At 36.1% G+C, this 12,782-nt stretch overlaps 1 protein-coding gene across 4 annotated transcripts in view; it reads right to left on the minus strand.

Annotated features, from left to right (window-relative positions):
• The window catches only part of ROBO1 (roundabout guidance receptor 1), a 1,017,320-nt gene that overhangs the window by 458,973 nt on the left and 545,565 nt on the right, over positions 1-12,782 (minus strand). For all 4 annotated transcript variants that reach the window (XM_074361428.1, XM_074361430.1, XM_074361424.1 and 1 more), the window contains exon 3: positions 10,190-10,273. In XM_074361428.1, coding sequence (XP_074217529.1) covers positions 10,190-10,273 — 84 coding nt within the window. The remainder of the gene's footprint in view (positions 1-10,189; positions 10,274-12,782) is intronic.

Genomic DNA, 12,782 nt, shown 5'->3' on the forward strand with positions numbered 1-12,782 from the left:
CTCTGTGACCTTGATCATATCACTATCCCCAGGTCAACATCCTGGTCCACTAGATTGTTGAAATCATGCTCGTGAATCTTGGTGAGCAGTAAGCACCAGTTACTCTAGAAGCCTTTGTAAGGCATAAGCATTCTAAAGAATGGGAGACAGATCCTATAAAAAATATGACTCTGCCTACTATTCCTGTGAATTTGGGGGTCCAGTCACGGAGGGTATTCTTGCCATACTGATTCACATTTTCAGCAATATGTCTGCTTGTTGGGTATTTTTAGATAAGGGAGGAAATATATGTCACAGTTGGGTGAGCTATTCCTTCCTACTTACCAACCACTTAAGATGCTATTCCCTTTGAGTGTGACCCAGAGCAAGAGAAGGCTGTCCTACTGGTCAGCATGCTGGGTGAACAAGCTTTGTTATTTGGGGCCTATGACAGAAGAAATCAACTGTGCAGTGATGGGACATGGTATGGTGCTTCTAGCAAGTTTTAACAGTATAATCACAGCATATAGCACCTTGTGCTTTAGGGAAAAGCAATTTCTTCTTTGGGGAAAAAAAAGGGTTTTGAAATCCAGCTTTTGTCTTGCAACTTGGGTCTAAGTGATTGAACTTCTGATCAAGGAAACCTAAATTCCTCTCCATATCATGCAACAGCCATGAAATGGGTGATATGTGGTCCTCTAAGTCATGAAATCAAATGTGCACAGTAGCACACTATTATCAAGTGGAACCGTCATAGGCAAAGCAAGAATAGGTTCAAGCAGGTACCGACAGCACAACAATGTTGTATGCACAGGTTGCTCCCATTCATGATCTTTTCTTGTTACACTGCCACCTCTCCTCCAAACCATACATACGGCCACCTGGGGGTGTTTCTCATAATCAGGTGATGGGGAAAAGCAGACCTGAGCCTGATAAGCGTTCAGCTCTGCATGGTATGTTGGCACTGGTTGGAGGTGATTGTCGCTGCATTATAGCCCATACACGAATGTCATGAAGGAAAGAAGGAAAAGTGAATCCTGATTATGGGAAGAACTTTGAATAGGACAACTGGTCGTCTACTTTACCTGAAAGAAGAGATGACTAGAGGTACGGATCTACTAGAGAAAGAAGAGATGACTAGAGGTGTTGATTCAGGGATAGTAGCTTAAGGGCTTGATGGATGTTTGGGGTATTAGAAGGGAGGAATTTGAAGGATATGTAACAAGAAAATCTGGGCAACAGGTATGAGATGGACCTTTTGAAATGAATTCAGAACTGAGGATATCAGTGTTCTGGGTAAACACTTAAGAAAGAACATGCGTTGCATAGGAGGCTTCTAGTAAATAGGTGGCCATGTTGACTTACGTGTCATTCAAATTCTTTCTCCATAATCCCACTGCTTGCAGAATTGGCTCATCAACAGTGTGTCTAGGGTAGCAGTGAAAGAGGTTCTACATAGGCTTAAAGACTTAGTCTTACCCTCAACAAAACTGGATGGCCACCAATACTGCTGAAGGCCTAATCTGCCCACAGCACAGAGTTATGCTGAACCATCAAGACGATCCAGTAGCATACAGGTTCATCCAGCCAGCTGCTCATGAGGGCAGGATAAGTGATGTATCCTCACTAGAACAGATGTTCTGTGAATGAATTTTCTTTTTTTTAAATTTTCTTTCACACCATGTTTTTCCAGATCCATCATCCATGTATTTATTCTATGCCTTGTTTTATATCAGACTATTAAGCATAATAAGCTCTGAACAAAGAAATTATTTTTCAGCAATGAATTGAAAGGAAAGACTGACTACAGGCTTCAATAACAGTGGAATGACCAATGGAATGTTCAGTATATTCAGTTTGAAACCATCTAGATGCCTTATGAAGTTAGGTTTCTTTCCTCAAGGAAAGAGTGTATATTATGAACCAATGGTGAAATTCTGGCTTCTTGCATTATTAGTCTAGCAGTGCTTAGTATTTTCCACCAAGTATTTCTAGTTATTTCTCCCTCAAGGGCCATGGCCTAATTTCTTGAAATTAAGCATGCTTATCTGATTTTATTTGGACAAATAGAAGAGCAGAAGTTACTCCTGTGCAGAAGCTTTCAAAGCCAGTTCATGATTGTTCTTGCTGCTATAATCATGGATGCCTGCGTCAAGATGGCATATCTATCAGCCTCTGGGATCTGAATGACTATGTTGAACAGAGTCCCCTACAAGTATGTAAAGCCTGAGTAAGACATACATTTTTGTTTCATTTCCTTGGCACACTTATTTTGTGTTGCCATGGAAATTTAGTTTTTGCTTGTGACCACAGCATAACCTACTAGAGTACGCACCCTTAACTATAGTATCAACCATTAGCTGATTCAATAGTTTCTTACAGCAATGTAAGATAATAGAATAATATTTTTATAGCAAAAGCTTGTGTACTGATTACATCGCCCTCTAAATATTAACTTTTTTTGAGAAACTGAAGTTGAACTGAAGTCAATGAAATGTGAAAAAAAAATTCTACAGGAATGAATGTAAGGAGAAAAAAATGATCACTGCCTAAAATTCTCTCCAAAAATTAGAGATTAGGAAAGTTTAGCCAATTATCTTTTAAGTTTCAAAAAATTTAGTGGACTGCCAAATATTATTTCTTTTTTATGAATTGGAAAAGCTGAAACAAAAAAGCCGGCTCAGGGGGATGATTTGCATAGAACGTTAAGCAGGGATCTAAAGCCGTGCAGTAATGAGACTCTGTCCATGACTGTGTGCTGACAGTTCCTGGCTGGAAGTTGAGTGTCATGCTGTTGGCGTCCATGGCTTGGAAGGTTTTAAGCCTGGATATGTCTTACCAGGTTAGTGGGGAGTCATATCTAAAGCCATGCCTCTGTAGTCACATTGGAGAATAGTTAAATTAAAAAGTTAATTATTTTGCATAAATTGCTAGGTAGACGAAGATTCTTACTGAACTATTGAGATACTTAGGGAGTCCACTTTACTGTAGCTACTACAATAATTGTTTATTTCTTAAAAAATTCTTAAACTTCTTTAAAAACTCTGAATCTGAATCCCTCATATGTATAGGTGTTCTGTCTTAAGGATGTCATTCACACCTAAAGAGTGCCTAAATTTCTGGGTGTGTTTATTTATCTACACATCTCTAAAATTTGTTGCTTTGGGATATATTTTAAAAATTGAAAGCATCCTTTCAAAAATTCAAGTAAAAACTATTCATGAAAAGTATTTTCTCCACTGGAACTTCTAACTGAAGAAAATGAAATTAAATAAAATTTTCCTATTAAAATCAAGGATTTGCCATTTTATAGGAAGCTTAGACCTTTGCTCTTTCCTCCTGTGTAACAGAAACTCAAAATATTTAGCTGTAACATTTTTCAGACTGAAAACATTATCAAATATTAAGTAAAACAGTCAATACTTTAGTTAACACCTTTTTGGAATGACTTAAATTTCCAAGGTTTTCATGAAAAACTCTAGACTTAGAATTAGGACAACACAAAATTTGTTTAAAAATTTTCTAAATAATTGAAATAAAACTACCTTAAAATCTTTCATAGAATCCCACTGCCATTAGAGTTTAGCTTACTTTTTAATGTTCAAATTCTCATGAAGACTCCATGTCTCATATGTCTGTCCCTTAAACTTCAGGAAGGCATGCCTGCTCCCTATTGTCAATTACTATAAAAGTAATTTTTTTCTCTTTCTCTTAATTCAAAAAGAAAGACTTTTGGAGTATTAGACATACGTGTAACCCATTACCCCAATCTTCTGTCTCATCTGCTTCCTTTTCATATTTTCAGAGAATTAGCAGAATTGCCTAATAATTGGCAGAATTTCGGAGAGTTGGCAGAATTTTGGAGAGTTGGCAGCATTGCCTAATAATTGAGGTTGCTCAAAACAAACCACAGCTTCACAGATGTGGGAAAAATTGTGTCTCTTTCCCTTAAGTATTGAAAGACTAACCCTATTGGTTAAATGGATATGATGCTATAATTTTATTTCCAATATGGGTCAATAGTAAGTAGAGATTGTTTAATTTATCATTTTAGTAAATGTTTATTAATTCCCCTATTGTGCAAATTTTTGAATGCACAAGTTGCAAACAGCAAATTAATGAGGAGGCCACCAAATATCACAATCCAAAGAAGAGTCATGTGTGGTATTGATCTTAATAGAATTTAAAACTTAAATCCCCCATGGCCCTCGTACAATGCTCTCTCCAGAGCCGGCACTTCAATATGTGAATTTTGTTGAAGTGTGTGAATAAAAGATCATCCAAATATTTCATACAGAAAAGAACAGATATTTTGTATGAGCTTGTAAATTAGTATTTTATTTTCTAGAGCCAAATATAAAGTACTTAAAAATATATGTAACCACTAAAATGTAGTATTAATATGTCCTGCAACTTATTTTCTTACATTTTCTCATTTCCTGGCAACTTTGTGGTGTATTTTTAGTTTAAAAAAATGCACTGAAACTGGATTTGAGGGGCATGGTTCTAGTTAAGTCATCACTACTAAATATCTATACTATCTTGGTTAAATCATAATAACTTCAAGGGTCTCAGTTTTCTCACCTTTAACTGATGAACTTTGGGCAGATTTTTAATGCTTTAACCATATATTGGAAGATTCATAAGTTTAGTAGAAAATGTAGTTGATTAGAGTCAGTAAAATTAGCTTGATATCTTGACTTATGGAAGCTCTTTAGATATCAGAGAATTAATTAAAAAAAGCTCTCAGAAATGTAGTACATAATAAACAAGTGAAGATTTGCTAAAAGCATTGATGAACAACTGATACCAAGGATGCTTCCCAGAAAGTGGAAAAGAAAACAACAAAGAATTAGAAATTAGAAAAGAAAAGAGACAATTAACTAGTTTAAGAGGTCTGGTAGCAATTCCAAAAGACAGTAGGGAATACAGAGATGGGGCATTATCAAAGAATAATTTAATAAAATTTTCCATACCTGAAATAAATGATTCTCCAATTTGAAAGGACCCAACCAGTACTCAGCATAATCAAGGTAAACAAGTAAGTAAACAAACATGGACACGCCACCACAAGGTACATTATAGCAAAACTCCTTGTTTCTGATATTTTTTAAAGTTTTATTATGATATGCTTCCTGGAGACTAGGCTTCTGTTAAAAGGAGGATAAACCAAGAAAGAAAATATCTAGGCAATAGGAGAACCAACATAAAAGACTGATAAAGGAAAGTCCCAGTCTAGAGAGAAACCATTCAATTCGGGAAAAAAAACTTGGAAGGTTTTATGAGGGAGATGTCTGGAAAAGCCTTAGATAAATGGAATATTGGATATCATTAAGCGTTTAGGAAGTTTAAAAATGCAATTATTAACTCCAGAAAATGAACAATCTTGTACAAAGAGGGCAATGTAATCATAGTATTCTACGTGGCTCTGCAGTAGACTTACACAAGGACAATTTGCTTAATATTACCAATATAAATCTTGACTGTTAATTTAACAAAGAATGTGGTAGTGAGAGAGTAGGAACAAAAAAAGACTCACTAGATAATGTCTAACACTGACAAATTAAGAAGTATTTGTGGATGCAATCTACTTTAAAATAGAAAGGAAATTATCAGAAGAAACATCTAAAAGAGTGAGAAATGAGGTTGTTTAAAGGAAGTGGGTTCAAGAATGGAGTAGGACCTGCTTATTTTCCTTAATGCTTTTGTTTTACTTGATTTAAAAAAATGTGCATTTAGTTCTTGTGCTAATGACTCTAGGATGAGAATTAGTGGAAACTTAAAATAATGTTTACTAGAACTGTGCTGCTGTATAGAAGGAACGTGGCTAATCTATTTAATTTCTATCTATATGCTCAAATATAGCCTATAGCTACAACCTCAACAACCTCTTACAACCTCTGTGGTGTTGGAAAACGTGTAATTAATTTTGGACTATTTCTCTTCTGGACAATTGAAGCAGACATCAGACACTGTCGCTATTAATAACAGCACTTTCCTGAGAGGGTTGTTATGAGGATTAAATGAGTTACTGCATATAAAGTGCTTAGAAAACTTCGTTGTGTACATGAAATGATAATAAATACCAGTTATTAGAATCAATACATACAATTAAAAAAATATACATGCCATACTTAAGTGTCTGTTTGATTTTAATCTTGAAGCTATACCATTAAGAATGCAGAGCGACAGAAGAATCAATTCACCATCAATAATAGTTACTCGTTGAGATTCCAAAATGTGAGGCAAATCTAGTTTGGGGGATGTTATTTGTGTGTATATGGGAAAACATACTAATTTGCCCAGGATGTGCTTTTTTTAAATAAGAGAGCATATACTTTGTTTCCTACTACAGAATTATAACCAAACTATACTTGGAAGTAATGTTGGTTTGTAGAAGACTCCATTACCCCCATTTGAAATTACTCTGGGATTTCTGACATTCTGTGGCTAGATTTTTACTGAAACTGACATTGACATAGCTCTGATAATTATTTAGTTTCAAGATTTTCAAATTTGCGTTTGGCTTTTCTTCCAATATGCTACTGTAAATATAGGAAGCTAGTCCTTAAAATGGATCTATGGTGATGGGGCACTTTATCTTATTTTCAGTAAGCAGGAATAAGAGTAGAAATGGGGAATAAGCATATATTCTAGACATTATGAGTCAAATTTACAGACTTTTTGTACTCATAAACTTTGTGTCATTCACTAAAGCTGTACATAGCTTATGTATATATTTCAGACATTTAAACATTAGGCATATTACTTAATTTTTTTCATATTTGTAAAACACCATATGTACTTCCAGAAGTCAGTAAACAATGTACACTATTTAGAAGCTCCTTTAAGAAAATCATTGATTATTACATATACAACCTCTTTAAGATGTGTGTCTGACCCCACAAAGTGCTGATTTGAAACCCCATCTTACTTGTTCTTGTAACAAAAGCTATACACGTTGAAGTGTTAAAAGTCCCCAATATTTATGACATGCTTGGCTAAACAGAAAGTAGGCTACTTCTCTATAAATAAAGTTGATTTCTACGTTAGTAACGCACTACCATGCTACCTTAGAAATTGTTCTGTAATCATTGATTAGTAGAAGAGAAACAAACGTTTTCAAACCTTACATGAATTTATAGTATTTTATCTGGAGATGTTAAGGAGAAAAGAAATCAATTTACATTTCTTCCCTAAACTCTGTGAAACTGTATTTTCCTGGGCTTCTCAATTAAATCCCTTATATAATTTAGATAAGTGTAGTACATGGATTAAGTGGTAAATACTATTACAAGATATAATCATTTGTTGACTAGATTGATAATAAAAAAAAATAAATTCATGTGTAGGATATGAGGTCTGTGGATTCTAGTTTGATGGGTCAATTTGATAGTAGTGGTCCCAAATGGTTTGAGTAACAGAGCAGATGTTGCGGTGACAAATTAGCTTGCAGTGGAAATTGTACTCTTTGTAGTGGTAGAAAAAGGGAGAACTGGGGTGTGTGAATGGGCATGTTAGTGAACTGGTGATCTTCCTTGGAACTGTTTCATGTTCCCCAAAATATGTTTTCCAGAATTGTATGGCTTCTTCTGGGAAGCTTTTCTTCTTTAAATATATGCATGTTAGGGGGAAGAAAAAAGTCTTACATGTCAGCTCAATGACTTGAAGCAACATGAACTAAAAAAATAAACATCCAGTATACCAGTACATACAATTTGCACAGTCATTTTGAGATACTGTGCAAAAAGATACAGGTGTCACAAACAATACCAGATACATTTACTTGTTAACTTTCACGGAAATGTAGCTTGCAGCTAACTCATCTCAATGACTTATTTGACAACTGTTTTGTATATTCTCCAAGCGGCTTAATATTTATATTTTATCTCTAACAGTAATTTTGCTGCCATATCCAGAGTTACTAAACTCTAGACAATTTATGATAAATACGTAAAAATGTTGCTGAGCACACAGGCCATCTCGCTTCCCTCTGAACTGAATTACCTTTTGTGTAAAATATCCTATCAGCTCAATTATTGATGGTTATAGTAAAGAGAATTCACACACACTCAGACACACACACACACACACCACACACCTGCACACACAAACACAAATTTGTCAGTGGTTTCATTTAATGCTTTGTGTGACTACGCCAATTTCAGAGCCAACTGACCGCTTTATAATGGCTATCAAGCGGACAAAAACCACTTTTTTCTATTTAATTTTTATCACTCCCAGCGAAGGCTTTAATCAGCAAAGAAATGGTCAATATGTAAGTGAAAGAGACACAAATAGCATGTTTTATTCATATAGTAAAGAGGTTCTTGAATAATTGAGAATTTACTGAAATAAAATACACATAATAAACTTCCTTCAGTACAAAAGTGTTATACCGTCTCAGGAGGGAGATTATTGAGAATACTGTTTTTCTAGTCATTTTGCCTTACATGTGCTTCTTTAACTAGTTCCCTTGCAGAATACAAAGAAATTTCGTAAGTTTACTATCTCTTTGTATTAATTCATCTAATGATATGTTTAATACCAGAAATCTGACTACTGATTGACTCGATGGAGAAAAATAAATAGGAACAAAGAATTAAAAAATGTTACGTTTAGTCTTAAATGAATTATTATTTAGGTTTTCCTAATTCAACACTCCAACATGATTTATGCATTGGTAATGTATAATTTTCAGGAAATCCATAAGAGACAAAGAGCAAACCCTGTTAGTGTATCTGAACAATGCAGTTGTTTAGACTGGGTGAGCACAAGGGAATTGAACTAAGATGCACTGGCAAATGAGGATACCCATGAGAAAGAACACTACCTCGGACCCCTCTATTCATAAATATGAACCTCCTCTGGTATTAAGAAATGACATTTACAACTCTTGTTCCGGCTAAGTTTCTGGAAAAGTATCATTCCAACTCCCTCACCATCTCAACACCAATGGACTTTGATTTGCTGGTCCTTCAATCTCAGTTCTTACGTTGAAAAATAGGAGAAAAATAAGAATGCATTATCTACGACTAAATAAATATAAGTATTAAAGTTGCTCATAAAGGTGCTATTAATTTGTATACTTATTCCAAGTGTTTAAAACCTGAATTTTGTAGATGAGGTACAATACTGAAGAATATTATTGCTATGAAGACAGTAAGAAAGCTTCTAAAGTACCAGCTTATCATAATCTGATGCTAAGATGGGCTATCTGTTGGGTTATTCTCTTTTTAACACAACCATCTGTAACATTGTAATGATACAGGAGAGTTCTCTATTACCTCTAACTCCAGCTATTTCAACACACACACACACACACAAAACCTAGCCACAGCCCACAACCTGGCAAAATCTATAAACTGTGCTAACAAGAACTGATGAAAAGAACGCAATAAATAGCTGCTATGACAACAAGACCATTGTCACATCATTATCTGATTCAGTGGTTAAAGGTGTATTTTATTCTTTGCTTATATCTAAAGTTTTAGTCAAATTGTCTCAATGTGTAACTTGTGCAATTATATTTATAACTATGCTTACAAATTCTGCATGGAACACTTACATATTTCCAGGTTAATCATCTTTAGACATTTGTCATATGAATTATTCCCAATACTTTCAATTATTTAAATTGTTACCTTCATGCTGATGTATACATGCAACTATTTAAGAAGTGGTTCATAGATCAGGAACAGTAAGTCATGCAATCCTGAGATATAAGTTGGTAATTATGATTTATAACCCTGTTGTTAAGAGTTTGCTTTCTGTTTGTAAGATTGCAGGCATAACAACAAAAAAACAAAAGTACAAATAATTTTGAACCCTAATTACTTGAAGGTAGCCTTTTATTTCTCTTGCTAGCAATTTAGTTAAATATTAAATCTCTAAGAAAATATGATCCTTCTAAACATATTAGCAATATCAAAATTTCAGGCTGATAAGCATCTCATATTAAAACTAGACAGCAGGGATGCATGCAATTTTCATGTTAAATTTCTCTTCTCCAAAGTGTTTACTTTAGCAATATGACCTCCCAGCTGAAGAATGAAGAAAGTCTGGAAAATGAGGATAAGAAGTTGTTGGGGTTGTTAGCGGGAAGCAGGGATGACTAGAAAGATCATTTTACACAGGTGGTTGATGACTGATGGAGGTGGAGGTATTTTGGAAAAATGGACAGATAGTATTTGGGAAAGAAACACTCTACCTGTGTAGCCCAGCGAATTGTCATCGTTATCAGAGGTGGGGATTGGCGTCCCGTTGTCCTTTCCCCTCTCTAGGTCTTCAGGGTCTGTCGGAAACAACACCAGAGCTGCTGATGGGGTCACAGTAGTAACAGTAGTTGCCATTTCGATCACAGCATGTCCAGACACAAGTAAATCCACATGTGACAGAAAAACACACAGGGACAACACACAGCACACGTCCTCCTCGCCCCTCCTGCGGTACACTAAGCCGTGCGAAGGTCTCAGCATCCTGGCTTACAGTTTCTACTTCTGCTCCTTAATTTCCCTAATTCTCTGCTCTGCCTGCACCTTTGCTGCACTTCAAAGCTGGCGAAGGGCTCTGACTGCCCTCTGTGAGGCGGCCAGCGCGGACTGAAGGAGCATATGGAGGAGGGAGAGGGCAGGGTGGCTGAATGCTAGCATTGCTAATTTTCTACCTTATTGTTAATCAAAGCTATTGACTGTGATCACTCCCCATCATCGCTTCATCTCCTGCCAATTATAGACTCAAGGGATTGTACCTCATATGGGTGGAGGGGAGGGTGTGGGGAAAAAGAGGATCTTGTCAAAGAAGAGGGTGGATGATAAAAATGTCATACTTTTTTCCTGAGCAACAGCAAAGAAAGCGGTGCAACATCCCATCTTTCAAAAGGCAATAATTTGTCATCTTAAAGGATGGAGATAAATTTACTGGAAAGAATGCTTATGTAAAATGAGACTTAACTTTGCACATGTGGGTTTGAATATTTTAAAACATTCCAAACTGTTTGAAGCTCTGTATTACCATCATGCAGATAAGTATTTTCATTCATTCATTCTTCTTTTCCTTAACTAAAATTTTTATGTTTTTCCAATTTTACAGTAATTTCCCCAGGTAGAATTTGAGAGATGCAGCTAAGCACGACGGCACTTAAGTTCCAATACCCAGAAGCTACGTCACAGTATCAATATACATAGAAGCCCAGGGACGCCAGTCATTTCACTGGCTGTGTCCTATCTCTGTGTGCTAGATGCAGAGTCTCCAGCTCCACAGCTGATAAGCAGATACAGACACATAAAAGCTAAGTGTGTACCTCCGAAATCGAATACTGGAGAGTCATAGGTCATTCAAGTTGTGTTCTGCAGGCTTTTTATCACCTTAAACGCCGTCGACAGAGGATTTCCCAGTTCAAGCAGTGAAGAAGCACAGCTGTTTACTCGAGGAAGAAAGTGTGTCACTTAAGAATGAGGCAGCGAGTACACGCAGGTAATGCCTCTCTCGAAACATCACAGGGTCATTAATTTTGTGTTCCTCGGAGTCCTTTTAGCTAGGTTGGCACATTTTGTCTTAGATACTGCAATTCAGGGATGATGTAGAAAATGTTCAAAGAGGATAAAAAGTCCAACATAAGTCTGTTTTGCAGCTTTTTGCAAGGAGTTATTTTTTAAAAATTTCACTTTTTACTGAAGTGTAATTGATTTACAATGTTAGTTTCAGGTGTACAGCAGAGGAATTCAGTTATACATATACATACACATATGTTTTTTTCTTTTCATATTCTTTTCCATCATATGTTATTACAAGAAACTGAATCTGTAACCACTGCACACCCCTGTCTTCTCTCCTCTCCAATCCATGTGTCATATAATTAACCTGGTGTGGCTAAAATGAAGAGAAAAGAGCCTCAGATCTCTGCAGACTAAAGGGAGAAAAAAGGGCTCATTATCGCTCTATTCATTCTTGCCTTTGCAGCAATGGCTGTTGTCCTGTTTGTCCTTAAAATCGACTCTGAAAGTCGTAGAGCAGGGAACCAGTCCACTAGCTACCCCTCCAGCCTGTTAACTTATTTGTATGCACACATTGTTTAGGTCAGAGATTTAAGTCACATCAGTAGGAGAGAATGGGAAATGGGCTTTTGTGTGTGTGTGTGTGTGTTTGAAGCAGTGTAAGCACAATATTCCACCACAAACTAAGTATCCTTACTCAGGCAGACTAACCAAGTAAACGAGGTTGCTGTAGAAAGAGAAACAGAAGGTGCTAGTTCAAATGTATTAAAAAGGCTTTTCAGGGACCATCCCTGCTTGCAGTCTTGTTTTAAAAGATACAACGTGTTTAGGGTCAACCTTAAATTTACAGACCACTTATTTTTAGTCACAAATGCCCCTTTCAAAGGAAAAACAACTTTTAATTTGTGATGGGATAGCTTATTTGATGTGAATACACGCAAATCTCATCACTCTGTTAAAAATACAGTAAAAATTCATCCAAATCCAGGACATGAGCTGAATCAGTTTGTCTGTACAGAATCCTAAGACTCTGGGGATAAGGCCTGTGTACCCTTTGTTATTAAACCTTCCCTGAGAATGAGGACATTATTACAAAAACAACGGAGACGAGGAAAGGAAGTTCATTATCATTTGAAGTGAGATACCTAAATCTGTTTAAAGTAGGTTTTTCACCTACATCTAACTTATCCGAAGTGATTTCTAAATTTGCTCTCCTGTTCCCACTCATCACGCCCTGAGCCTTTCTTAGTTAGGCTCAGGAAAAAACAGACTCGGCACCACTAATCAATGAGCCTTACCCTACCTGTC

The sequence above is a fragment of the Camelus bactrianus genome, chromosome 1, assembly GCF_048773025.1.
Source record: "Camelus bactrianus isolate YW-2024 breed Bactrian camel chromosome 1, ASM4877302v1, whole genome shotgun sequence".
Lineage (NCBI taxonomy): Eukaryota > Metazoa > Chordata > Mammalia > Artiodactyla > Camelidae > Camelus > Camelus bactrianus.